This window comes from Drosophila arizonae, chromosome 5 (genome assembly GCF_054131065.1).
Source record: "Drosophila arizonae isolate 15081-1271.41 chromosome 5, UAZ_ARI_1.0, whole genome shotgun sequence".
In the NCBI taxonomy this organism is placed as follows: domain Eukaryota; kingdom Metazoa; phylum Arthropoda; class Insecta; order Diptera; family Drosophilidae; genus Drosophila; species Drosophila arizonae.
In genome coordinates this window covers 17,902,404-17,928,269 of record NC_142925.1, presented here as the reverse complement: position 1 = coordinate 17,928,269, position 25,866 = coordinate 17,902,404, and the positions used below count along the sequence as shown (strand labels likewise).

The 25,866-nt window shown below is 39.9% G+C and overlaps 5 protein-coding genes across 6 annotated transcripts; 3 read left to right on the top strand and 2 right to left on the bottom strand.

Moving 5' to 3' along the window:
• Window positions 1-48: 48 nt before the first annotated feature.
• Window positions 49-3,117, bottom strand: Mal-A3 (Maltase A3). Of its 2 annotated transcripts, XM_018013249.2 has the most exons (4): window positions 2,925-3,115; window positions 1,503-2,868; window positions 466-609; window positions 49-398 (listed from the first exon to the last, which is right to left on the bottom strand). In XM_018013249.2, the coding sequence occupies exons 1-4, from the start codon at window positions 3,073-3,075 to the stop codon at window positions 332-334; spliced, it is 1,728 nt and encodes a 575-aa protein (XP_017868738.1). In that variant the 5' UTR covers window positions 3,076-3,115; the 3' UTR covers window positions 49-331. The 2 variants fall into 2 exon arrangements, with proteins under 2 accessions (XP_017868738.1, XP_089326173.1); XM_089470047.1 differs by lacking the exons at window positions 49-398; window positions 466-609 and adding an exon at window positions 884-944 and having other exon boundaries at window positions 2,925-3,117.
• Window positions 3,118-4,608: 1,491 nt separating this feature from the next.
• Mal-A4 (Maltase A4) lies at window positions 4,609-6,667 on the top strand. The gene is made up of 4 exons (XM_018013240.2): window positions 4,609-5,497; window positions 5,569-5,767; window positions 5,853-6,304; window positions 6,371-6,667. Exons 1-4 carry the CDS (start codon window positions 4,632-4,634, stop codon window positions 6,588-6,590), a joined length of 1,737 nt encoding a protein of 578 aa, XP_017868729.1. The 5' UTR covers window positions 4,609-4,631; the 3' UTR covers window positions 6,591-6,667.
• A 1,769-nt stretch (window positions 6,668-8,436) lies between these two features.
• Mal-A5 (Maltase A5) lies at window positions 8,437-14,776 on the top strand. Its single transcript, XM_018012820.2, has 6 exons — window positions 8,437-8,757; window positions 8,830-9,290; window positions 10,352-10,795; window positions 10,850-11,304; window positions 11,366-11,509; window positions 14,553-14,776. The coding sequence occupies exons 1-6, from the start codon at window positions 8,550-8,552 to the stop codon at window positions 14,719-14,721; spliced, it is 1,881 nt and encodes a 626-aa protein (XP_017868309.1). The 5' UTR covers window positions 8,437-8,549; the 3' UTR covers window positions 14,722-14,776.
• Window positions 14,777-14,854: 78 nt separating this feature from the next.
• Mal-A6 (Maltase A6) lies at window positions 14,855-17,853 on the top strand. The gene is made up of 3 exons (XM_018012821.2): window positions 14,855-16,008; window positions 16,990-17,585; window positions 17,678-17,853. Exons 1-3 carry the CDS (start codon window positions 14,875-14,877, stop codon window positions 17,742-17,744), a joined length of 1,797 nt encoding a protein of 598 aa, XP_017868310.1. The 5' UTR covers window positions 14,855-14,874; the 3' UTR covers window positions 17,745-17,853.
• A 4,959-nt stretch (window positions 17,854-22,812) lies between these two features.
• Window positions 22,813-25,866, bottom strand: Mal-A7 (Maltase A7). Its single transcript, XM_089472203.1, has 3 exons — window positions 24,327-25,866; window positions 23,133-23,276; window positions 22,813-23,069 (listed from the first exon to the last, which is right to left on the bottom strand). Exons 1-3 carry the CDS (start codon window positions 25,739-25,741, stop codon window positions 23,003-23,005), a joined length of 1,626 nt encoding a protein of 541 aa, XP_089328329.1. The 5' UTR covers window positions 25,742-25,866; the 3' UTR covers window positions 22,813-23,002.

Genomic DNA, 25,866 nt, shown 5'->3' with positions numbered 1-25,866 from the left:
TCAAGTTGATAATACTTATATCAGGCAATCTGCCAAAAAAAGAAGGAATTATGATTATTTTGCAGATTTTATTTCACAACAATGATAACAGCTTGTGGAACTATAAAAGCAGTTTTTAATGAGCTTTGACACTATTTAAGTGCTTCAATCGAAGCAATTGTTAATCTTAATTGAGGTCTTAAACCTAATAAGCTGATAAAGAGACCAATGCACAGTTATTTGTCGTTTTTATGATCTTTAATTCTATAATCTTTTCTTGACAATAGAATCAATTCGCTTATTAGCTAAACAAATTAAGCTTATAGAAAGAACTCTTCCTAGCTAATACTCCTCAAACAGTGGCAAGGACAACGCCTTCCTTGGGCATCAGCAGCACCGAATTGGCAAAGGTAACATCACTAGAAGAGCAAGAAGAAGAGCAGATAAAATCAAGAGATTTGGTATTCAGTAAACTATCTAACTTACTCTTTGCGCCGCACACTTCTCTCGCTAACCACAACGTATTTCAGCTCGGCTGTGAGCCCAGCGAACACAGCATCCAGATTAACCGACTCGACATCATCGCTGAGATTAATGACAGTTATGTAAGACTTTTCACCCTGTAGAGAGCTGTAGGTAAATAGATATTATTATATTATTGATTATACTGAAAATACTGCAAAAATTCTGCAAAATTAGAATAAAGTATTAAAACAATACTAAAAATAAAAATTTCGGATCATCGCTAAGACTACTAACAGTTCTGAGCTACTTTTCACCCTTTAGGTGGTGATATGAAATGACTATGACTGCATATACTAAAAATACTAAAAATACTAAAAAAATACTGAAAAAATACTTTAAAATACTAAAAATGCTAATCAATACTAAACACTACTAGAAATGCCCACCTTTGAGATTAATAATAATTATGTATGTATCTTAACTTTTCACCCTGTAGAGAGCTGTAGGCAGATAGATATTATTATATTATTACAAAAACACTAAAAATACTGAAAATAATGAAAAATACTGAAAAATACTGCAAAATACTGCAACATTATAATAAAATATTAATACAATACTATTAATAACAGACTCGGCATCATCGCTGAGACTAATAACAGTTATGAGCGACTTTTCAACCTTTAGGTGGATGATATGAAATTACTATGATTGGATATACTAAAAAATACCGAAAATACCGAAAATACTGGAAAAAATACTAAAAATACTAAAAATGATTATCAATACTAAACACTACATAAAATGCCCACCTCTGAGTTATGCAATAGTTAGTTAATTATAACTATTAAGTTATGCAAACATGTATCTTAACTTTTCACCCTGTAGAGTGTTGCAGGTAGAAAAATATTAAAAGATAACACAATTTCTGAAAATACTAAAAAATATTACAAATACTAAAAAAATACTAAAAATCTTCAAGTCACAAATCACTGAGATTAATATAAGTTATGTACGACATTTCACTATGAATATTAAAAAATACTACAATTACTCACCGTTTGATGGCCAGCACATTGGGTCCAATCGCATTCACAGTAGCATCTCCATGCTTCAGAGTGGGCAAGTCGCGCAGAGTACGCAGCTGCTTGTAGATATTCAGGTGGCTGAGTGGGATGCCGCGCTCCCGCTTCACATTCACCAGCTTGTAGTCACTGGCGACTGGCAGCCAGGTCTCGGAGCCGTTGGTGAAGCCGGCTAGGGGCTGGTCGTTCCACTGGAATGGGGTGCGCACTGGATCGCGGGTGAGGCGCTCGTACTCGTTGGGATTGGACTGGCAGGCCTGCGGATCGATGGTATCCTCCCAGCTGATCCAGACATCGGTCATGCCCAGCTCCTCGCCCTGGTAGGTGACACTGATGCCGGGCAGCGTCAGCAACAGCATGTTGATGGAATCGATGCGATCGGCGCCCAGGCGGGAGCCAATGCGGCTCTGGTCGTGATTGCCCAGCACCCAGTTGGCCGATTGGCCCTCGGGCATGTTGTCCAGCCAGTTGTGCACCAGCTCGGAATATTGATAGGCATTGGAGTTGATATTCAGATTCGAGATCAGCTCAAAGTTGAACGGAATCTGAGAGCCATTGTGGGTGGCGTTGCCATAGTACTGCATCAGGACATCCAGCGGGGCGTAGGCCTCGGTGAGGAGCACACGATCGTCGCCGCCCAGCTCCGCGTTCATCTCCTCGATCACCTCACGGAATTGATAGACCAGATCAATGGTCTCTGGCTGATTCGTGGTATAGATGTGCTGCAAGAACGAGTAATCTTCGGGATCGCTGACGTACTCATTGCGGGGTTCATCCGGGTAGTTGCCATCCTTATCGGGCGCAATCTCGAAGACATGGGGCACCGCGTCGATGCGGAAGCCGTAGACACCCTTGCGCAGCCAGAAGCGGAGCACATCCTTCATGGCCTCAACGACCTTGGGATTGCGGTAATTGAGATCCGGCTGCTTGGCCAGGAACTGATGCAGATAGTAGGCCTGGCGACCCTCGTGCCAGGTCCACTGCGAGCCACGGAACACGCTGATCCAGTTAGTCGGCGGCTGCCTGATGCCATTGACCACCTTGCCGGTGTGCCAGACATAGAAGTCCTTGTACTCCTCCTCGCCGGCCGCCGAGCGAATGAACCAGTCGCACTCATCGGACGAATGATTTGGCACAAAGTCCAGGATGATTTTGATGTTCAGCTGATTGGCGCGCGCCAGCAATTTATCAAAGTCCTCCATGGTGCCAAACATTGGGTCGATGTTGTAAAAATCAGCCACATCATAGCCAAAGTCTGCCATCGGAGATGTGAAAATCGGCGAGAGCCAAGTGGCCGTCACGCCAATCTCTTTCAGATAGCTCAGCTGCTGCGTAATGCCTGGCCGAAACAATTTGACTAAAAATCGGCAAATTTTGAATAATTGAATTCCTCACCTTCCAGGTCGCCAATCCCGTCGCCATCGCTGTCCTTGAAGGATCGCGGATAGATCTGATAGAACTGCGCTGAACGCCACCAGCCCAGCTCGGCTAATGCGGGCAGTGCAAGGCCCAGCAGGCAGCAGACTGTAAACGTTCTGCTCATCATGGCGGTGCAATGGCGATTGCGACTGCGGATTAGTCTCACCTGTATTTATGCACTGCCCCCCACACTGACATACGGCGAGCTGATAAGCTTAAAGCGTGATAGGTCCGCTTTATGGCAAACTATCGAGTACTGATTAGATCTCGGGGGGTGCCATAACTAAAAGGTTTATGGCCAAAGTGAAACCTGGGTCTTTTCAGTACCAAATCGTAGGACTGGTATTTATGAAAGCAAATCATTATCGCTGTTATTCTCGCTAGGCGCTTATCGATCATGCGACAGTAAAGCAGCAAATTAATTACGAAAATGCATAAAAGTTATGGCCCCGAACAGAAAGCAAAGAGCTGCTGTTCTTGTGGCTATTCAATTTATGGCAACAATTTGTGTGTGTGTGAGCTATCGAGTCTAAATAATTTATAATCTGGAGCAACATTTGCCTAGTTAATTGATATTGAAATTCTGTATGATGTATCCATCATGTTGATGGATGTTAATTGATGTTGTATTTGTATGATATTGTATGATAGATAGCTCTGATTTTTTATTTAATTTATTTTCTCATAAAATTCACATACATATACATAATATATGTATATGTATATATACTAAAGTCAACAAATTTTTCTACATATCGTTTATAGACATTTAATTACGAAACAAATTCTCAAGAGGGGTTTATTATTTTACAATTTTTTATTATTTCATTAGATGATTTTAGAAGTTTCATTTATTTTATATGTTTTACTATTATATTTTGTTTTGTAAATATTAAAGTTTGCTCACATTCATTTATATTTTATATATGTATATTATTTATTTATTTTGATTTCTTATTATTTTTATTTATTATTTCTATTATTTTTGTCTTTTATATTTATTTATTATTATTTTCATTAAAATTTTTTCTGTTTATTATATTACTGTATTTTATAGCTATTTTGTATTTACCTTTTATTTAAATGTTTGATTTAAGATATATATGTATGTATATGTATAGTTTTATTTGATATCTATTTTATTTATAATTATTATTAATTATATTTTATTATTTTATTTTATTTTTATGATTTATTTTTACATATATTTTAACAAATTTTTTTAATAATAAATTTAATGCTACCATTTTTATTTTTTATTTGAATTTATTTAAATATTAATTTAAATCTTAATTTAAACTTTTTTTTTTTTTTTTTTGGTTTGCGTTTATTTTTTACAAATTTAATTTTTTATTTCTAACTAAATCCTAACCTGATTTCACTCTCTGAAATTCGTAATTTCTGCTATCAAGAATGAACTTGTTCAGACCTCTCAGCCATAACATTAATTCTTAATTAAAATAAGATTTTTCCAAGTGCTATTTTCGCAATTCCAGTGTTACACATTCATTCCAATGCTATGGCTCCATAAATTAGTGGAGTCGCCCCCAGGTGAAGCCAACGGTCGAAATAAACAGCGATAAGCTCTAATGCCGTTTGTTTTACAATTTAGATTCGCGCATTATCGATAGCCGTTGGAGGCATATAATGGGTCGACAGACCTTGGGCCACCCTTAGTTCAAAATGACCAGCTGGGCTAGCATTGCGTTTGTTCTGGGCCTGGGCCTGTTGGCCGTCGATGCGTCTGCTCCCTGGTGGCAGACGGCCTCCTTCTACCAGATCTATCCGCGCTCCTTCAAGGACAGCGACGGCAATGGCATTGGCGACCTGAACGGAGTCACCGAGAAACTGGAGTACCTGAAGGAGATTGGCGTGACAGCGACGTGGCTGTCGCCGTTCCTGCGCTCGCCCATGGCGGACTTTGGATATGATATTTCGGACTTCAAGGAGGTCGACGAGCTCTTCGGCACCATGGAGGACTTTGAGAACCTGGTGGCACGTGCCAAGCAGCTGAACGTGAAAATCATTTTGGACTTTGTGCCCAATCATTCCAGCGATGAGTGCGACTGGTTCATACGCTCGGCTGCCGGAGAGGAGAAGTACAAGGACTACTACATCTGGCATCCGGGCTTCGTTGAGAACGGCGTACGCAGGCCGCCCAGCAACTGGGTGAGCGTGTTCCGTGGCTCAGCCTGGGAGTGGAACGAGCAACGCCAAGAGTACTATCTGCATCAGTTCCACAAGAAGCAGCCGGACTTCAACTTCCGCAATCCCGTCGTGCGCGAGGAAATGAACAATGTGCTGCGCTTCTGGCTGGAGAAGGGTGTCGATGGCTTCCGCGTGGACGCCATCTACCACGCCTTTGAGGTTGAGGCCGATGAGAACGGCAACTACCCGGACGAGCCGCGCAACGAATGGACCAACGATCCCGATGAGTACGGCTACACCCACAAGATCTATACGGTCGACCAGCCCGAGACCCCACACTTGGTCTACGAGTGGCGTGAGATTCTGGATCAGTTCCAAAGGGAGCACGGTGGCGACGAGCGGTAAGTTGAGGCACGAATTTGAGGAAGTGGAGATTAGGTAATCTCTAATCCATCTACTATATTGCATGCAGCATACTGATGGTGGAGACCTGGTCGCCCATTGATATTGTGATGCACTACTATGGCAACGAGACGGCCGAGGGTGCACAAATCCCCTTCAACTTCCAGCTGATAACTAATCTGAACGCGGACTCCGATGCCTATCACTACGAGTACTTGATCAACAACTGGCTATCGAAAATGCCGAGCGGCAAGAGCGCCAACTGGGTGGTAAGTGCGAAGTGACGCTAACAAAGGCGCTAAGCCATGTGACTAATCGCATACGAAATCAATTGCCTGATACGGCCCCACATAGATTGGCAATCACGATAAGAACCGCGTGGGCTCCCGCTTCGGTGCCGAGCGCATTGATCTGTTCAACATTTTGCTGCTGACGCTGCCCGGCTGCAGCATTACCTACCAGGGCGAGGAGCTGGGCATGCTCGACGGCTACGTGTCGTGGGAGGATACGGTCGATCCGCAGGCCTGCAATGGCCACGAGGCGGACTACATGTGGAACTCGCGTGATCCGGCTAGGACGCCCATGCACTGGACAAATGGCAAGCTGGCTGGCTTCACCGCCGGCAGCGAGACCTGGCTGCCCGTCGCCGCGGACTATGCCGAGCGCAATGTGCAGACGGAGCGCGGCATTCCGCTCAGCCATCTGAACGTTTACAAGCGCCTGCAGCAGCTGCGCCAGGAGCCGGCCATCCAGCAGGGCGCTGCCGAAATCAAGGCTGTCAATGGCTACGTCTTGGCGGTCGAACGGTGAGTGAAATCATCTGATAAAATTTACAGTTTATTCACTACAACATTTATGAATTTCTCCAACAGCTATCTGAGTGGCAATTACGTGTACATCTCTCTGCTCAACATCTTCGAGCACATCGAGAATGTGAACCTGAACGATGTGTTCAGCGGCCTGCCCAGCACCTTCCAGTACGCCCTGGTCACCGAAAAGTCCATCAGGCAGCTGGGCGACAAGGTCTCCAGCAGCAGCATCACCCTGATGCCCTACGAGTCCGTTGTCCTGCGCTCCACGACAACCATCTGAGCCAACGGCTGGACTATCTGCTGTTAGCTATCGTATGCACAATAAAAAACAAATATTGTTTATCTCGATGTGATTTATGTCTGTGGACTTTTCTTTCAACTGATTAGCGATTATGATTTTGAGTCATAAAAATCATGCTGTCGTCGATAGCGCTGCAATGTGAGTTTATATTCATATAAACAGTTATATGTATTCATTTGCGTGTGTGTATGTATGGATGTGTGATTCAGTCAAACCGCAAATAAAAGCAAACAAGCGATAGATATCGAATTGTAATATACCCTGCGATCATATGCGATTATTGTGGGTGGCTTTCGTGAGAATCGTCTATAGAGGAGAGCTTTTCAATTTTTAAAAAAATATTTTAATGCAGTAATGTTGTAAGCAAACCTTAATCGCAAATGAATACAATATATTCATCAAAAGATTTAAATATACTTAAAATTAAAAAAATAAATAAATAAATAAATGATAATATTATTTTATAAAAATATTTTGAAAAAAAAAAATATAAGTTTTAAAATAATCTTAATCCTTAAATTTAACATTTAAAAAAAAAGTAACAATGATTTACTTATATATAAAGATTCTAATATTAAATAAAATAAAGAAATATTAAACACTTTCAAAATTATTTCCACCCAAATTTCTTAAAAGGTTCCCAAAATAAATATGCTCTTTTCAGCATCTAGTTTCGCGGTATAAAAATAAAAGCCAATCAAACGATTAAAAATTGTCAGCTACTGTGTAGCAAACAAATTGTGTGAGGGAGAGACTGCGATAAGAGAGGAAAAGCAAATCCGAACAAAGAAAGATTGAAAGCTTTCGTTACATTTGCATGCACAATGGGCGCGAAATAAATGCTCACACGTCAAATTAGTCTATAATTAAATGAGAAAGATAAAAAACAAATTAAAATGCAATATTGTTTATATTATTGCATTTGTTAAATATAATCTGGGTGTCAGGCATTTTTACAGAATTTATATTTGTCAACGCCGAAGGCCACTGCAATCATAGCTATTAAAAATTAAATAAGTTAATTGTTTGGAACTATTGAAATACAGATAATAAAAAAAATACGGCATGTAAACAATTAAGCTACAAATTTGTGGGATTTAATAGAATTAAAAACTAAAATTGAGTTCGTATATAGAAATCTAAGATCATCTTATACATGCAAAACAAAATTTTGTTTTTTGCATGTAAATAACTTAACTAGTTTTGGGAGAATGAAATAAAACAAAAATTTATTTGCATAGATTTGGCGTAACGTCGTTTAGATCTGCTCTATACACTTATGTACATTTTGAAACTATAATATAAAATATATAAGTATTAATCAAAATAAAAAATTAAATTAAATTTACTTTTTAACTATAATATAATTATAATAAAAAGTATAATATAATTATAATAAAAATAAAAAACAAATAAAACTCAGATATGTTTACATTTATAATACATAATAGATTTTCAAATACACACTATATTTAAGATTATAAATTTTTAATTTATTTTATATTAAATGTGCTGAGCACTCATTGCATGAATTTCGCATTTATTTATATTACACCACTGTGCCTATTGCCACATAAATAATTCTCATATGTAGACGTCTGTGCAAAATTTGCTAATGTGCGCACTTTGATGCTCTCTCTCTCTCTTCCTGTCTCTCTCTGACAGACACACACTCGCGAGTCGCGTCACTTCTCTCTATTTTTAAAGCTCATTATTTACCGCTGCTCTCTGTGCAGCCGACAGTTGATTTCAAATGCTGTGCTCAGCACGCTCTCTGCAGCACTCTCAGCAAGCTCTAAGCAAGCCGGCTGTAAATTTACATTGGCGCAGGCGATCGTCAGTTGTCTTTGTTTGTTTGCGGCGTTCGGTCGGTGAAAGAGAAAGTGCAACAGAGCTCGAGGGAAGCAAGGGGGAAGTCGAAAAACGAAACGGAAAAAAATGAGCCTCATGGTGGCTTGGCTGCTGCTTCTGCTGGTGCAGTGGATGGGATCGGCAGTGGCGCAACCCTTTCCCAACTATCATGCGAACTTTGTGGACATTGAGCAGCAGAAGAATGCGCCCAAATGGTGGCAAACGGGCGCCTTCTATCAAATTTACCCAAGGTCATTTAAAGACAGCAATGGCGACGGCGTGGGCGACCTGAACGGTGCGGCAAATGCGAGCAAAACAAAGTAAACTAATACGTAATAGGCATTCTAAAAGTAATTTGCGTTTGCAGGCATCGCGGATCGTTTGCCATATCTGAAGGAACTGGGCATTACGGCCACTTGGCTATCGCCCATCTTCACCTCGCCCATGGCGGACTTTGGCTACGACATTGCCAATTTCACGGAAATAGCACCCATCTTTGGCACCATGGCTGACTTCGAGCACCTGATGAAGGTGGCCAAGCAGCTGGATGTGAAGATCATTTTGGACTTTGTACCGAATCACTCGAGTGATGAGTGCGATTGGTTCAAGCGTTCCGCTGCAGGCGAACCGGACTACAAGGACTTCTATGTGTGGCATCCCGGGCGCATGGTGAACGGCACGCGTCAGCCGCCCAGCAACTGGCGGAGTGTGTTCCGCGGCTCCGCTTGGCAGTGGCACGAGGGACGACAGGAGTACTATCTGCATCAGTTCCTGAAGAAGCAACCGGATCTCAATTATCGAAATCCCAAAGTGCGAGAGACCATGAAGGTGTGTTTGAGTGCATATGATGTGCGGGAATGAATCACGTAAATAGTAGTAGAAAGTAGCGGAGTGTAGTGGAAAGTATGTAATCTATTCTGATAAAAGTATTATTGCAGAAAAAAAAAGTAGGAGAAAGTAGATCAGTTGTGTAGTAAATAGTAGTAGTAGTAGTAAAAGTGGATAGTAGTAGAGTAGAAGGTAATAATAGAGTAGAAGATAGTAGTAGATGGTAAATTTGAGTAGTAAGCAGTAGTTAGTAGTAGTAGATAGTAGTATAAGACAGATCAATAGAGTTAGAAATAGTAGAAAGTAGATCAGAGTAGTAGATAGTAAATCAGTAGAGTAGTAGATAGTAGATCAAGAGAGTAAACAGTAGTAAATAGTAAAGTAAAGAAAGTGGATCAGAGTAGTAGATAGTAAATCAGTGGAGTACTGGATAGTAGTAAAATGTATTTCAGAGTAGTAGATAGTAGATCAAGGGAGTAAACAGTAGTAAATAGTAGTAGAAAGTAGATCAGAGTAGTAGATAGTAAATCAGTAGAGTAGTGTATAGTAGTAAAAAGTACTTCAGAGTAGTAGATAGTAGATCAAGGGAGTAAACAGTAGTAAATAGTAGTAGAAAGTATATCAGAGTAGTAGATAGTAAATCAGTAGAGTACTGGATAGTAGTAAAAAGTATTTCAGAGTAGTAGATAGTAGATCAAGAGAGTAAACAGTAGTAAATAGTAAAAGAAAGTAGATCAGAGTAGTAGATAGTAAATCAGTAGAGTACTGGATAGTAGTAAAAAGTATTTCAGTGTAGTAGATAGTAGATCAAGGGAGTAAACAGTAGTAAATAGTAGTAGAAAGTAGATCAGAGTAGTAGATAGTAAATCAGTAGAGTACTGGATAGTAGTAAAAAGTACTTCAGAGTAGTAGATAGTAGATCAACGTAGTAAACGGTAGTATATAAAACTAGAAAATAGATCAGAGTAGTAAATAGTAGTAGATGTGGACTTATGCATCTACTTCTAGACAGGCTCCTGCTTTGATCTTGCCTTGATCGTGTCCTTATTTCCTTCTTCCAGAATGTTCTCCGCTTCTGGTTGTCGAAGGGCGTGGCCGGCTTTCGCATTGATGCGGTGCCGAGCGTGTTTGAGATAGCGCCCGATGCAGCGGGTCAATATCGCGACGAGCCCCGCAACGAGTGGGTCAATGATCCGGATGACTACGGCTATCTGCAGCACATATACACAGTGGATCAGCCGGAGACAGTTGCCATGGTCTACGATTGGCGCGCCGTGCTGGACGAGTTCAAGGAGGGCGACGAGCGCATCTTGCTGGCCGAGACCTATTCACCCATCGATATTGTGATGCAGTACTACGGCAATGCAACGGCCCAGGGAGCTCAGCTGCCGTTCAACTTTCTGCTGATAACCGAAATCTCGAACAATTCCAATGCGAACGACTACGCACGGACCATACAGAAGTGGCTGCAGCACATGCCGAAGGGTCGCACAGCCAACTGGGTGGTAAGTAAGTGAATTCCTATGCCCGACTGGGATCTAATGGTGTCTCATTCCCAGCTGGGCAACCACGATCAGTGGCGCGTGGGCTCGCGCCTGGGCGCTGATCGCGTGGACATGCTGAATATGCTGATCACCACATTGCCGGGCGCCAGCGTGACCTATCAGGGCGAGGAGCTGGGCATGACCAATGTGTGGATATCCTGGAAGGACACCGTCGATCCCTCCGCCTGCAATACCAATGCCAGCATCTATGAGCGCTTCTCGCGCGATCCCGAGCGCACGCCCTTCCAGTGGAGCGGCGAGGCCGATGCTGGCTTCAGCAATGCCAGCAAGACGTGGCTGCCCATTGCCGTGGACTATAAGTGGGTCAATGTCGAGGAGGAGAGTAAACAGAGCTTGAGTCATCTGAATATCTACAAGAATCTGCTGAGGCTCAAACGTCAAGCGAAAACCTTGCAGCAGGGCGAAACTGAGGTGAAGGCTTTGAGTGATGCGGTTCTGGGTGTCAAGCGGTGAGTCGATTGAGACGACTACAAAAATACTATTTGATTGATGGGAATATTATATTCGCAGTTTCCTTACGCATGACTTTATCTACGTGACGGTGCTGAACATCTTTGATGGCGTTGAAACCGTCAATCTGAATCAAAGCTTCTCAGATCTGACAGCCCAAATGGAGGTTGTGCTGGTTTCAGGAAACCCTGACCTGAAAGTCGGGTAAGTGCAACGAATAGAGAACGAATAAAATATTTTTTATATTGATTTTGTTTAAAATAAGAATAATATAATTCAGATATCATTGAATACGAAAACGGATATGCTATATATACATTTTATATTGAATTTTATGTAGATTACAAAGCTTTGTCGTATCTAAAACACAATGAAATTGATCCATGAAGAATTTGTAGTTTAATACTTTATTCAAATTATTAAACATATTTGGAATTTAAAGTCACTTAAAAGTCTTGAAGTTAGTCAGAATGTAGCTATTTTCATATTGGCCCACTTAAATAAGTTAATAGGAAATACCCATGCTTTTAATTAACTTTTAAGCACAAATTCATTTCTAGCTGAGTCACAGAGCTTAGTAATTTTTCCATTAACCCACCTGGACAACTAATTAAGAAAATACTTCAAGAAAGTTAATAAAATTTTAGCTACTTCCACAATACTCAACTCTATAAACAAAGTACTTATAGAAAATATGTATATACATATGTTTATCTGTATGCATAAAATCTGCTGTTGGGGCTACTTCAGTTAACTCCATAAATGTAAATATTTGTATAAAATATGTGTATACAAATGTTTGTCTTTAGGTATTAACTACATACCAAAATATTTCATGATGAAATAAAATATCAATTTACTTTATTTAATTATATAAGCAAAATACTTATAGAAAATGTATATGATACTAAAATATATCATGGAAAAGTAGCTAAACAAAACTCAGCTTTATAAATATACATAAGTGAAAGTGTATAAATAAATACAATAAATATTTATACGTACATTTATTTAAGCAGAAGTATACAACACATATTTTGGCACGTATTTAAATTTAAATTTTAATAATTATTTAAAATTATATTTATTATTTATTATTTTATTTATTATTTATTTATTTTAGTCAAATTAGAGTAGTCGAGTAATTAAAATTAAATTAAATGTTAAGTAAGAGACTTTTTTTTTAAATTCATAACTGATTAATTTTTGTTTAAAACATAATTTGTTTTATTGAAATTAGAGTATTCGTTGAAATATAAAATATAATTAATTAAGAAATGAAAAATCAAAATAGTTAAATCCATTCGACTTGGCACATTTTTAGATATATTTTATATTATATATATTTTTTAATATGTTATATTTATTTTTATTTTGATTTTTAATGACTCAGAACTAATATTTTTAATTACAAAAAAAAAAAAAAAAAAAAAAAAATAGTTATATCTACAGTGACGAGCAAAACTGTAACACGAATTCATTGTTGCAACTTCAAGAGTCTGTATTTTTGCTTCTACTATATGGATGTTTAAGATCTTAATTTTATTTTGTTAGTATGGTATTTAGCTGTCTTACCTGAAAGTTTGAAATCATTCGGTTGGCTGGAATAATTATAAGAAATAAAAATGTAAAGAAAGTCAAATGTTACAGTTTTGCACCCGGGTCATTTTTCAACAAATGTATTTATTAATAATTTTTTAATAATTAATGCATAGCACTTTTGACTTTTTTTGCTCATTAATATCATTTGCCATTATTTTTGTGTACCGTCGCACCATTTCAGCAAAGTCGCGCACCAAATGTCCTTGTTCCTCTCCAACAGCTCTTTCATTCCATTTGGAGCCACCCATAATTCGCAAGCTGCGATTTCACATGACTCCATATATTTTCAATGATATTCATGTCTGAAGAGTATTCAGGACACTTCAGGGACTTGAATCCTTGCCATATTATCCACTTTTTGACCAAATTAGACGTGTTCTTTGAGTCATTGTTCTGCATTTTTCAGTAGTAAAACCCATATGTTCACTTAATTCTCCCAAATTCTTTTGTAAAATGATCAGGTATTGCTCATGAAACGTTATTCCATCGATTAATACCAAGAGTCCAGCACAATTTTTGTTTATTCTCCCCCAAACCAAAAGAGAGCAGCCACTGCGCTTGACAGTTTGCCTTACTGTAATGTTACAGTCAACAGACTGGACTGTAGGAGCATTTAGCTAATGCCAGAATTGTCCATATGACTTGAAACTGTTAATATAGTCAGATGAAACAATGAACAACCATTTTGAGTCATATGGATAATCTCGGCATTAGCATAGAGATCCTACAGTCCAGTCTGTTGACTGTAACATTACAGTAAGGCAAACTGTCAAGCGCAGTGGCTGCTCTCTTTTGGTTTGGGGGAGAATAAACAAAAATTGTGCTGGACTCTTGGTATTAATCGATGGAATAACGTTTCATGAGCAATACCTGATCATTTTACAAAAGAATTTGGGAGAATTAAGTGAACATATGGGTTTTACTACTGAAAAATGCAGAACAATGACTCAAAGAACACGTCTAATTTGGTCAAAAAGTGGATAATATGGCAAGGATTCAAGTCCCTGAAGTGTCCTGAATACTCTTCAGACATGAATATCATTGAAAATATATGGAGTCATGTGAAATCGCAGCTTGCGAATTATGGGTGGCTCCAAATGGAATGAAAGAGCTGTTGGAGAGGAACAAGGACATTTGGTGCGCGACTTTGCTGAAATGGTGCGACGGTACACAAAAATAATGGCAAATGATATTAATGAGCAAAAAAAGTCAAAAGTGCTATGCATTAATTATTAAAAAATTATTAATAAATACATTTGTTGAAAAATGACCCGGGTGCAAAACTGTAACATTTGACTTTCTTTACATTTTTATTTCTTATAATTATTCCAGCCAACCGAATGATTTCAAACTTTCAGGTAAGACAGCTAAATACCATACTAACAAAATAAAATTAAGATCTTAAACATCCATATAGTAGAAGCAAAAATACAGACTCTTGAAGTTGCAACAATGAATTCGTGTTACAGTTTTGCTCGTCACTGTATTTAAGTACTTGACACATTTTTAGATAGACTTTATATTATATATATTTCAATCTTTTTTTTTGTTTACCTATTTTTAATCAATCTTTTCAATTTTTTTTTTTTACCTATTATTTAATGACTCATACTATAACGTTTTTTCCCCACTTATATTTCCGCAGTGATCGTATCAATGTCTCCGCGCTGCAGCTGCTACCCAAGGAGTCGCTGGTTCTGCGAACTATCTCCACTTACTACACGTACTATACGAATGGGGAGCAGCGTCAGCTGCCTGTGCTGGGCATTTACCTGGTGCTGGCTCAAGTGCTGCTCTATCTGAGCTCTCGTTGAGCTCTGTAGTTGTTAAGTGATAAAAATACCAAATAAATACTTACACACAATCTAAGCACTTGACATATATAACTTGAGTTGGGCAGAAGCTTGGGGTGGGGGAGAATTCGGCACCTATATAAATGGCGCTATGGACCCAGTCGGGCATTAGTTATGGCGCATTTATTAAAGTTGTTGGTGACGTTGCTCTGCTTGGCGCTGAGCTGTGAGCGGGGCCAGGCGGCTGCCATTGAGCTGGAGCTAGCGAGCAGCAGCGAGGCGACTCGGGACTGGTGGCAGGTGGCGCAGTTCTATCAGATCTACCCGCGCTCCTTCAAGGACTCCAATGGCGATGGCATTGGCGATCTGCAGGGCATCATCTCCAAGCTGGACTATCTCAAGGAACTGGGCGTGACGGCCACCTGGCTGTCGCCCATCTTCACCTCGCCCATGGCTGACTTTGGCTACGATATCGCCGATTTCTTCGACATCCAGGAGGAGTATGGCACGCTGGATGATTTCGATCAGCTCATTGCCGCAGCCAACGAGCGCGGACTGAAGATCATACTGGACTTTGTGCCGAACCATTCGAGCGACGAGAACGTCTGGTTCCAGAAGTCGGTGCGCCGCGAGAAGGGCTACGAGGACTACTACGTGTGGCACGATGGCTATGTGAATGCCAGCACGGGAGCGCGGATACCGCCCTCCAATTGGCTGCAGGCCTTCCGGGGCAGCGCCTGGGAGTGGAACGCACAGCGTGGCCAATACTATCTGCATCAGTTTGCCGTTAAGCAGCCCGATCTCAACTATCGCAATCCGGCGGTCGTGGCCCAGATGAAGCGCGTGCTCACCTACTGGCTGGATCGGGGCGTTGCCGGCTTTCGCATCGATGCCGTGCCCTGGTGCTTTGAGGTGCTGCCCGATGCTGACGGCCGCTATCCTGACGAGCCGCTAAGCGGCTACACCCAAGATCCAGACGATTCGGCGTATCTGAAGCACATCTACACCCAGGATCTGATAGAGACCGTGGACATGGTCTACCAGTGGCGCCAGCTACTCGACGACTACAAGCGCGTTCATGGCGGCGATACGCGCGTCCTCATGGTGGAGACTTATTCGAGCCTGGACTACGTCATGAAGTTCTACGGCAATCGCACAACCAAGGGCGCCCAGATCCCCTTCAACTTCCAGTTCATTGTCGGCGGCGAAGGCAACAAGAACAACACGGAGCTGAGTGCGAATGGATTCGTGAAGATCATCAATAGTTGGCTGGGCCAGATGCCAGCCGACCAAACGGCCAATTGGGTGGTGAGTCTCAAATCGAAGTGGTATTCAGAATTTGTTAGAGTGTAAGTGGGAGATTGCTCGACTGGGAAATACCCTGAGAGCTGCGAAGAGCGACAATTTCACTCTTTGTAGGCTTCTTTTATCATAAATAGCTCTCTCTCTCTCTCACACACACACGCTTGCATAAATGCGCGCTCTGCTTATTACGCAGCTTATGCGCTGAGATTTTATCCAAAGCAGGCTTCTTCTATCCATATATAGGTCACACATACATACCCACTCGCATAATCGCGCTCTTTGCCTTGTCGCTCTTCGAGTTGAGCTTTCACTCAAGGCAGGCTTATTTTATTCATAAATAGCTTACACACACACGCACTCATACATAAATACATACCCACTCGCATAATCGTGCTCTTTGCCTTGTCGCTCTTCGAGCTGAGCTTTCACTCAAGGCATGCTTCTTTTATTCATACATAACTCACACACTCACATACACACACGCCTTCGCTTTGCGCGCTCTGCTTACAGCGCATTTGATGGGACGAAGAGCTGCAATTTAAATCATTGAAAGCTTTCTTGCATAGATGCGCGCTCTGCTTACTGCGCAGCTTACGCGGCGAAAGCTGAGATTTCACTCGCACGTTCCTTTTGTGCATACATAACGCACACACACACACATACGCACGTTTGATGCAGCTTACGCGGCGAAGAGCTGAGATTTCACTCATTGCAGACTTCTTTTATGCACGCTCAGCTCAAACACACACACTCACACACATACATGCACACCCGCTGGCGTATTGGCCTTGCTTGATGAATAACTGGACTTCTATTTATATGGACACTACTGATCAAAAGCGCTTCAGGGTAGACTCTTCTCGCCGTACTGATTAATATTATATTAACTATATAAAGACTACCAATTTTCAGTATACCGAAATTTCTAATTCTCAATAGGATCAGAGTGTAATTAGAGCAGTATTAACCCAAAGTTCTTCGCAGATGGGCAATCACGATCAGCGTCGTGTGGGCAGTCGGTATGGAGAGGATCGGATCGATCTTATGAATATGCTGCAAATGTTCTTGCCCGGCGTGAGCATTACGTACCAGGGCGAGGAGCTGGGCATGACGGACGGCTATATTAGCTGGGAGGATACACGCGATCCGGCCGCCTGTAACTCGAACGAGACCATTTACCAGCAGTTCACTCGCGATCCGGCCAGAACACCGATGCAGTGGAGCAGCGAGGCGAACGCCGGCTTCTCCACCAACAGCTCCACCTGGCTGCCCATCAATCCCAACTATGTGACGGTGAATGTGGCGGCAGAGACGGCCGCCGACACCAGCCACCTCCATCTGTACAAGCAGCTGGTGGAGCTGCGCAAGTCCAAGACGCTGCAGTACGGCACCACACGCTACGCGGCCATCAATGAGAACGTGGTGGCCATCAAGAGGGCGCTAAGTGGTCAGCCCACCTATGTGCTGGTGGCCAATGTGCTGGATAGCCACGTTTGCGGAGTGAATGTGGCCAGCGAGCTATACGCCCCCGGCAGCTACAAGATCAAGCTGCTCAATCCGCAGGCCAAGGCGGCCGTGGGGTAAGCCCATTAGCCAATCAATTGCTCAAATTAATATTTCGAATTTTTCTATTTTATTTGATTAATTTATTTTATTTTCTTTTTTTTTGCAGCGACAGCGTCGCGTTGAACAACCTCAGTTTGCCGCCGTATGCGGCCCTGATTGTGGAATCTGTGTAGATGGCCTTGAAATTATATGTCTTGTCATAAGTCATCAAGCACAGATATATAGATGTATATATGTATATAGAATAAATATGTATGGCTGTGTGCACGTACATAAAAGTCATTGGGAAAACTTTTCAATTTGAGGTCGCAGGATCTGGCAACTTATTATAAATTATTAGGGAACTTTGTCTGCCTCAAGTATGTGCCTGTCCCCGTCCCCATCCCCGTACCTGCCTCTGCCCCCATCCCTGCGCCTGCTCCAACTCCAGCTCAACAAAAATATAAAAAAAAGAAAGAAATTCCATTAGGCGTGATTGATAAGACACACAAATCACGCATACGCAGCGTTGCAGCAGCAGACATCCGAGCAGCTCGAGCTGCGGTTGATGCTTGGCTTGACTTTTGCTACCTGGCCCTCGTTCGGCCCAAAGCTAGACACGACTAGCATGGCAAGCATGGCGTCGACTGGGGTTAGCTTTTTAATTTACTTGTCGACCAAGAAAAAAAAAATTATATACATATAAAATGGGAGCGAGAGTGAAGTGAAATTATGAGTTTTCACCTCGGGGCGATTCTCCTCATAATGTGCTTCAAATTTATGTGTATTTCTCTCTCAACCGCAAAACATCAAAAACACACGCCCTCAACTGTTACTCGAAGCTCTAAGCCACACATTAAACACGAACAGAGCAGAGACCAGGTGAAATTCGAAATTCTGCTACAATGTTTTATTTACTTATTTATATATTTATTTTTTTTTAGAAAAATGTGTGCGGAGATTTAAAAATGTTGTGCGAAAATATATCTAATTAAACAAGTTGCAAGAGAATTAAAAAGTTTAATTTAAATTACGGTAAACAACTAAGGGAATTTTAGAACATTTTATAATTGTGGTAAAGGTCTGTTGAAAAATTGACAACAGCTTCGGCAGTCTTTTATAAATACTTTAACTTTATAAAAAACAAAAAATAATAATAATAATAATAAATAAATAAATATTAATACTAATTAAAAAAAAAAAACGACATTTCCCACAGAGTGCTTTGGTAAGATGATACTTTTATTTGTTTATTTTTGTTTTGTTTCAGAACTTATGTTTAACTATTTGATGCAATATATTAAAAAATATATTTATAATATATATATTTTTAGAAATATAAAAGACTTTTAGGATCTTTAATATATATATATATATATATATATATATATATATATATATATATATATATATATATATTTATATTATATTTATATATATTATTTATTATATTATTATATTTATATTTATTTATTAATATACCAATTTTTTTTATTTTTTTATTTTCTATTATTATTATTTATTCGAACTATATTTATTTTAAGAAACGTCTTGACGTGTAAAGTTTGTTGTTTTTTTTTTTCATACCCTATTTGGAAATTTTAAACAGAGACCCTTACAAAGCTCTATAGAAAGGTTTAACAAAAATGAATGGCAGTATACCATTTTCTGCCCTAAAGACGAATATCATTGAACTAATAGAAAATTTAAAAAAAAAATTATCAAAATGTATAGCCCTCAGAAATATACAAGTCACACATCTATGTAAAGAAATACATATGTACATATATATAGAAAAAGATTAGTTCAGTAGCCTTGATCGCTGCACATTGTGTTTCACTGTGGACATCGGAAAATTAGCAGTTTGTGGCAAAGCGGCTTACAAAATCGTGTAAATGTCGGCGTGAGTCGCCAACCCATTAAAAGGGTCGCAGACACAATCTGAACCAAAGACGGAGGCACTTTACTCTCGGCTACGTGACCTGAAACCAAAAAAACAAAAAAAAAAAAAAAAAAACAAAAAAAAAAAGGAAAAATAAACAAAGAGAAGAAAAAACCCAGCAACAAATCATATGAAAACCACAGCCAGCGCCACCTGGCGGTGGTGGCAAACATTGAACGGCCATGTATTTTTTTATATTTTTTTTATTGGGTGCCCTTTTGTATGCATTTCAGTTTGTGCAGATAATGAAGTTCATTTAGCACACGGCGAGGGTGCTTAAAAAATCAACGCATTACGCATTAGCTTTAACATGCTTTCTTAACGGTTTATGGTGCGGGCGGGGGCGGGCCGAAAACTTTTGGCTCATCCTCAGCTTTGGGCGGGGGAAAAACTTTGAAATGCATTGAGTTTGTAATCTGTAGTAATTTTGTGGGCGGGCACATTACACTCAATGTATTCCGGCTACAACGGCGTTTGCATATTAATTTTGGCTGGCGCCCGGGGCGTATGCTTAATATTTGAATGCGTCTCACCTATGTTTGGCTTTTCTAATTTTCTGGCTATTCTGCCGAGCTCCTCTTGCCTTTGCTGTTATTATTATTTAGTTGTTAACGAGCCTCTGCTGTCTGATTCGCTCTTATGCCAGGCACGTAGCAGTTTGGTCAGGTTATTTGCGGAAGCTTCTTCAACCTTTCGTTGAATCTCGTGTATTTGAATTTATGGAGCTTAAAGACGTGTGCAAAAGACTTACAAATGCTTATGAAGCTTAGAGCATGTGAAAGTAGTTTTAACTTAGAGTCAGCCCGAGCGTGATGTGGGTTAAATAGTATTTTAAATGCTGCTGGGCTATCCCTAATGAATGACCGAAAATATCTGACATTTTTTGTGCCTTTTTCTCACCTTTGGATTAGCTCGCTGTGCACTCAAGCGCAACAATCAGTCAACTCAACAGTCCCGCAATCTAATTGCACTACAACACAAACCGGGCTCATAACGGTGCCAAAGGGTTCAGTCGCATTGGCTAATTTGTACGCTTCGCACGTAGCCATCGCCAAAACGTTGCCACTTAATGCCAACTAAAAAGCCGTGAGCCGAGGATAAATGGAATTAAGCCGGGGATTACGGCAATTTAAAGTGCAGCCGGCAGAGCTGGACAATTGGGTTAATTAGGGCAATTAATTCCAATTAAATTGGTTTGGAATATAAGATTTCATTCAATTGCAGCAATGGACGATGAACTACGTAAACTTAATTGAAATTCAATTTCTTTGGGTGGGCTTAAATTTGCAAAAATTGTGTTAAATATGCATAAAATTTAAAACACTGAAAGAATTAAATTGCAAATTTAGTATTTTAATCTTATATGCATTTTGACTTTAAATTAATTATATTTCTATTGGTTATTTATTTATTTTTATTTTTTAATATACTTAATAAGACTATAACAAAGATTTAAAAAAATATTTGTTTGGTATTTTATACTGATAAATTAAATTGAATTTAATTCAATTTAATTTATGTTTACTACAATTTCAAAATTTTATTTTTGTTAATTGCTTTGAGACATATATTTATAATTTTGGTATTTTTATTAATTATTATTATTTTATTAATTAATTTGTTTGATTATTATTATATTATTATTATTTTTTTTTTATTTTTTTTTTTTTTTTAATGACATTAATTAATAATAAGAATTTTGCATGTGTAAGGAACCTAAAATTCTCCTGAAATAAATTTAAAAGTAAATTTTTGCACTTTGCAAAAAAAATCCTTGCACAAATAAAAAAGTTATATCAATTTAATATAGAATATAATTCTAACGTCATTTCAGTCAAGCGAAAAATTGTTCAAATAAATTAAATGAATAAATCTTGGTAGCAAACAGCGTAAATGTTTGCACATTGACGTCCACAAATCCCTAAAGTCTTTTGTTTACCTTAATTTCTTAATTAAACTAAATACAGTAGACATTTCTCTTCACTCTAACATCTGCTTCAACTATCGAGTAGCTGCTACTCATTTATCAAGCAGCAGCAGCTGCTTAGATGGCAATTGTTATTATTTGCTAGTCCATTGCTGAAGCCAGCTCTTAGAACTCAGCCTGCAAATCTGGCAAGCAAATGCGAACAGGTGTCTCGGCCAGATACGTGTTAATGACCCACTCGAGTGAGAGGCGACAAAGCTACAACTGTCTCAGTTGGGTTGAGTGCTTACCAAAATTGTCAGCCAACTATTGTGAGGGAGCATCCTCAGCAAGGCTAGCCTCAGCATTATATTTAGACATGCTCACGTGGGCCAGCACGTCATTTGCTTTGCATGGCTGGCATCTACAAATTAACATGTGTAAACGCAATTTAATTATGTTTAGCATAATTGAAATTTCACTTTTAGAAACCAAACACGTGCAAACCTGAAATACCGAGGGTTAGTTGGGAAAGTTTATAAGGAAGGGATGTAAATATTTTTTAAATATATTTGTTTATTTTAAAAGGTCATCGATGAGAATTTTGAATTACAAAAAAACAGTTTCCCATTATGACAAACTTAAGGAGTGGGTTTTTTTTCTAATATTTCCATCTAATATGTTCCCATTAGTTAAAAAATATTTTTAAAGCTCTTTATAGCATAAAAGCCCTAGTTTAAGTCATTGACATTTTAAACAAAAAGTATTTCATTTTTTATTTTTATATATTACATTTTTATTTATATATATATGTATTTATTTCCACTGATTTCCATGTTTCATACTCAGATAAAATTTAGCAACAATTTAATGTAATTATTATTTCAAACTCCATATGAAATAATCACAAAAATTTCCATGCTTCACTATCAGCCCAACCCCAGCCGAAAATATTGTTATTCTGACACATGGAATCCGCTTAGCAAAGCTTACAATCAACCCTCGCTGCATGCCATGAGAACTTCAAAGGTGGCCCGGACCTCGTCATTTCAGTGGATCTAGGGCCCACTTGTCGACGTATTAACTTTGTGTAAGACATACTTTGCCTTTCGGTTGATGTAGAGCCTTTTAAACAAGCAACAAAAAAAAAAAAAAATAAATAAAATAAAAAAAAAAACAAAAAAACAAAAACAAGAGCAACGGCAAAAATATAAAGTCAAATGCGAGACGCTTTACGGCTTGACTTTAATTTGTGTGTAAACACTTTAAGCAGCGACCCCCGCGCTTTTGCAGGAAATTACATGAGTGACTCGAGCACTTGAGCCTATCTGAAAAATGTATATAAGTGTGTGCGTGTGTGTGTGTGAGCATGCTATTAAGTGCGGTGTATGTGTGCGTGTGTGTGTGTGTGTGGTTTGTTTGTCGATTTATTTGCTTATTTATTTATACAAGTAGCGGCATATTTGCTTTGCAGCCATAAGAATACCAAGAAGACGAAAAGCTGTCGAAAGTTTTTCAAGTGTGCGATTGTAAAATTTAATTGGTTAAGCTTAAAAATATATACCTATATATATATATGCAAAGGTTGAAGAACTTTGCTGCGCTTAATCGGTGCTCATTACCAGCGCCTCCCCAGCGGCCAAACTGAGGCCTTTCGTCTCAAACAGAGAACTGAAAGGAGAAACGAAATGTTAATAAAAGTATGTTAACTGCTTAACCAAGCTGTCGACTTACCCCTCTGCCTTGGTGGAGCTAATGCTGCGTATTTTCAGGGTCAAATGCGTTGGCAAGGTCTGGTCAAACTGGTCAAGATCAACGGTGATGCCCTTACTGCCCAAATTGGCCACAAAAACGATGCTGGGCGAACCCGACAAAGAGCTATGTGAGAGTAGAGAATAAAATGAGTGTAAATAAAATTAAAATAAAATCTATTGAAGCAAAAACAGCCAAGAAATCATTGCAAAAGTTTCAATTAAATCAAAGCCCAAAACCAGCTGCCTGATACCCTGTAAAAATTACTTTTTCAGAGTAATAGAAAATTGACTGCTGACTGAAGCTTCCATAATTCAACTGCATCTTCAAGAATTAAATGTTGCAATCAAGTAAATATTTGGAGCTACCAGACTGATATCATATACAAAATATATATAATATTATATATTATATATATTTTTTTTCTCGATTAATAAACTAAAAAATCAATTTGATTTCATGCCAAAATTATCATAATTTATCTGCAATTATTTTATCTATATATTATCAGTATCCTCAAAGCTAATTTCGCAAGGAAAGTCTTTTGGCTGGATGAGTTTTCTACATTAGTTAGGTCACTTAAAGAAATTTCTAGATTTATGAGGTTTATAACAACTTATAACTCTTACACACATAAATATTTTTTCTTTATATAAATATAGAAAAAAAAAAAAAATAATAATTTGATTGCAAATTGAAAATATCATTAATATATCTGCAATTGATTAATCTATCTTCAGTATCATCAAAAACAAAACTCGCAAGGATAGTCCATTCAATTGAAAAATTTCTATATTAGTTAAATCAAACAAAAAAATATCTAAACATACATATCCCTGTAACAAACTATAAATATATAAATATTTTTCCTTCAGATTAATAAAGAAACAATATATATAAATATATATTATATATCCGAAAGTATCATTAAAATATCTACAATTAATTTATCTATCTTAAGTATCATCCAAAACTAAATTTTCAAGGATAGTCTTTTCATTTGTTGAATTTTCTACAATAGTTAAATCAATAAAAGCAAAATCTTGAACTATAATCCCTAAACAAACTCTAAATATATAAATATTTTTGACTGCAAACTGAATCGTAAAATATCGATCTATTGGCTTCAGGAATTTTCTCAGTTAGTTTCCATATCTTGACACACTTTCCACTCACCGCTTGACCACAAACGCGTTCTCATTAAGTACTGCATATTTGGTAGATCCATTTTGCAGGGTCTTCGAGCTCTTACGCAAGGCGACCAACGATTTGTAGATCTTGAGATGGGAGCGCGTGGCTGCTGTTTCGACCTCAACGTTTTGGGTCTCGTAGTCCTCGGCAAGGGGCAGCCATGTCTTGGGGCCCGTGGAGAAGCCGGCATTGGTGCCGCTCGTCCACTGGAAAGGAGTACGCGAGGGATCACGAGTGAACTGTTCGTAGCTGTCTTTGTCGGAGTTGCATGCAGCCGGATCTTGGGTGTCATCCCAGCTAATCCAGCCGTCTGTCATGCCCAGCTCCTCGCCCTGGTAGGTGACACTCGCACCGGGCAGAATCATGACCAGCATGTTCATGGCGTCCGTGTTGGCGGCGCCATAGCGACTGGCCGCGCGGCGCTGGTCGTGATTGCCAATCACCCAGTTGGGTGTGCGTCCGGCGGGCATTGACAACAGCCAATTATCCACGGCCTTCTTGATGGAGCTCGCCGAGACGCCGTCACTCGCCGGCACCGTAATCAGATTGAAGTTGAAGGGCAGATGGGCACCCTCCACGGACCGATTGCCATAGAACTGCATCGTGTAGGCGGGCGGAGCGTAGGTCTCAATCAGAAGCACCCGCGTGTCTCCGCCGTAAATGCGTTGGTGATCGTCCATCACCGTGCGCCACTGATAGGCCATGTCGATTGTCTCGGGTCTGTTCTCGATTAGCTCGTTCTTCAGATAGTTGCGATTATCCTTGTCATCCGTCAGCCCACTCACTGCCTCGTCCGGATACTGGCCATTCTCGTCGACCTCCACCTCGAAGAGCACTGGCACCGCGTCGCACCTGAAGCCAGCGACGCCCTCGTTCAGCCAGTAGCGCAGCACGCGCTTCATCTGCTCCACCACATCCGGATTGCGATAGTTGAGGTCCGCCTGCTGCACGGCAAACTGATGCAGGTAGTACTGCTGGCGCTCCTCCACCCACTCCCAGGCGCTGCCTCTGAATGCCTGCAGCCAATTGGAGGGAGGCTCCCGCTTGCCAGTGTCCGCATTTATTTTCCCATCGTGCCACACGTAGTAGTCCTCGTAGCCCTTCTCCCGCTTCACGGACTTCTTGAACCACTCGTTCTCATCGCTGGAGTGATTGGGCACAAAGTCCAGGATGATTTTCAGATCTAATTCTTTGGCTTTCTTGATGAGCGCACGAAAGTCTTCCATTGTGCCGTACTCTGGCTGTATGTCGAAGAAGTCGGAGATGTCGTAGCCAAAGTCCACCATGGGAGACTTGAAAATGGGCGACAGCCAGGCAGCTGTCACGCCCAGATCCTTGAGGTACTCCAGCTTGCTCGTGATGCCATTCAGATCACCGATGCCGTCGCCATCCGAGTCCATGAAGGAGCGCGGATAGATCTGATAGAACTGCGCCGTTTCCCACCAATCCTTGGTGCGCTCCGTCGCTGTCTTATCCTTGCACGCCTCCCCTCCAAGGTCGACGAGGACGAGGAGACTCAGCGCAG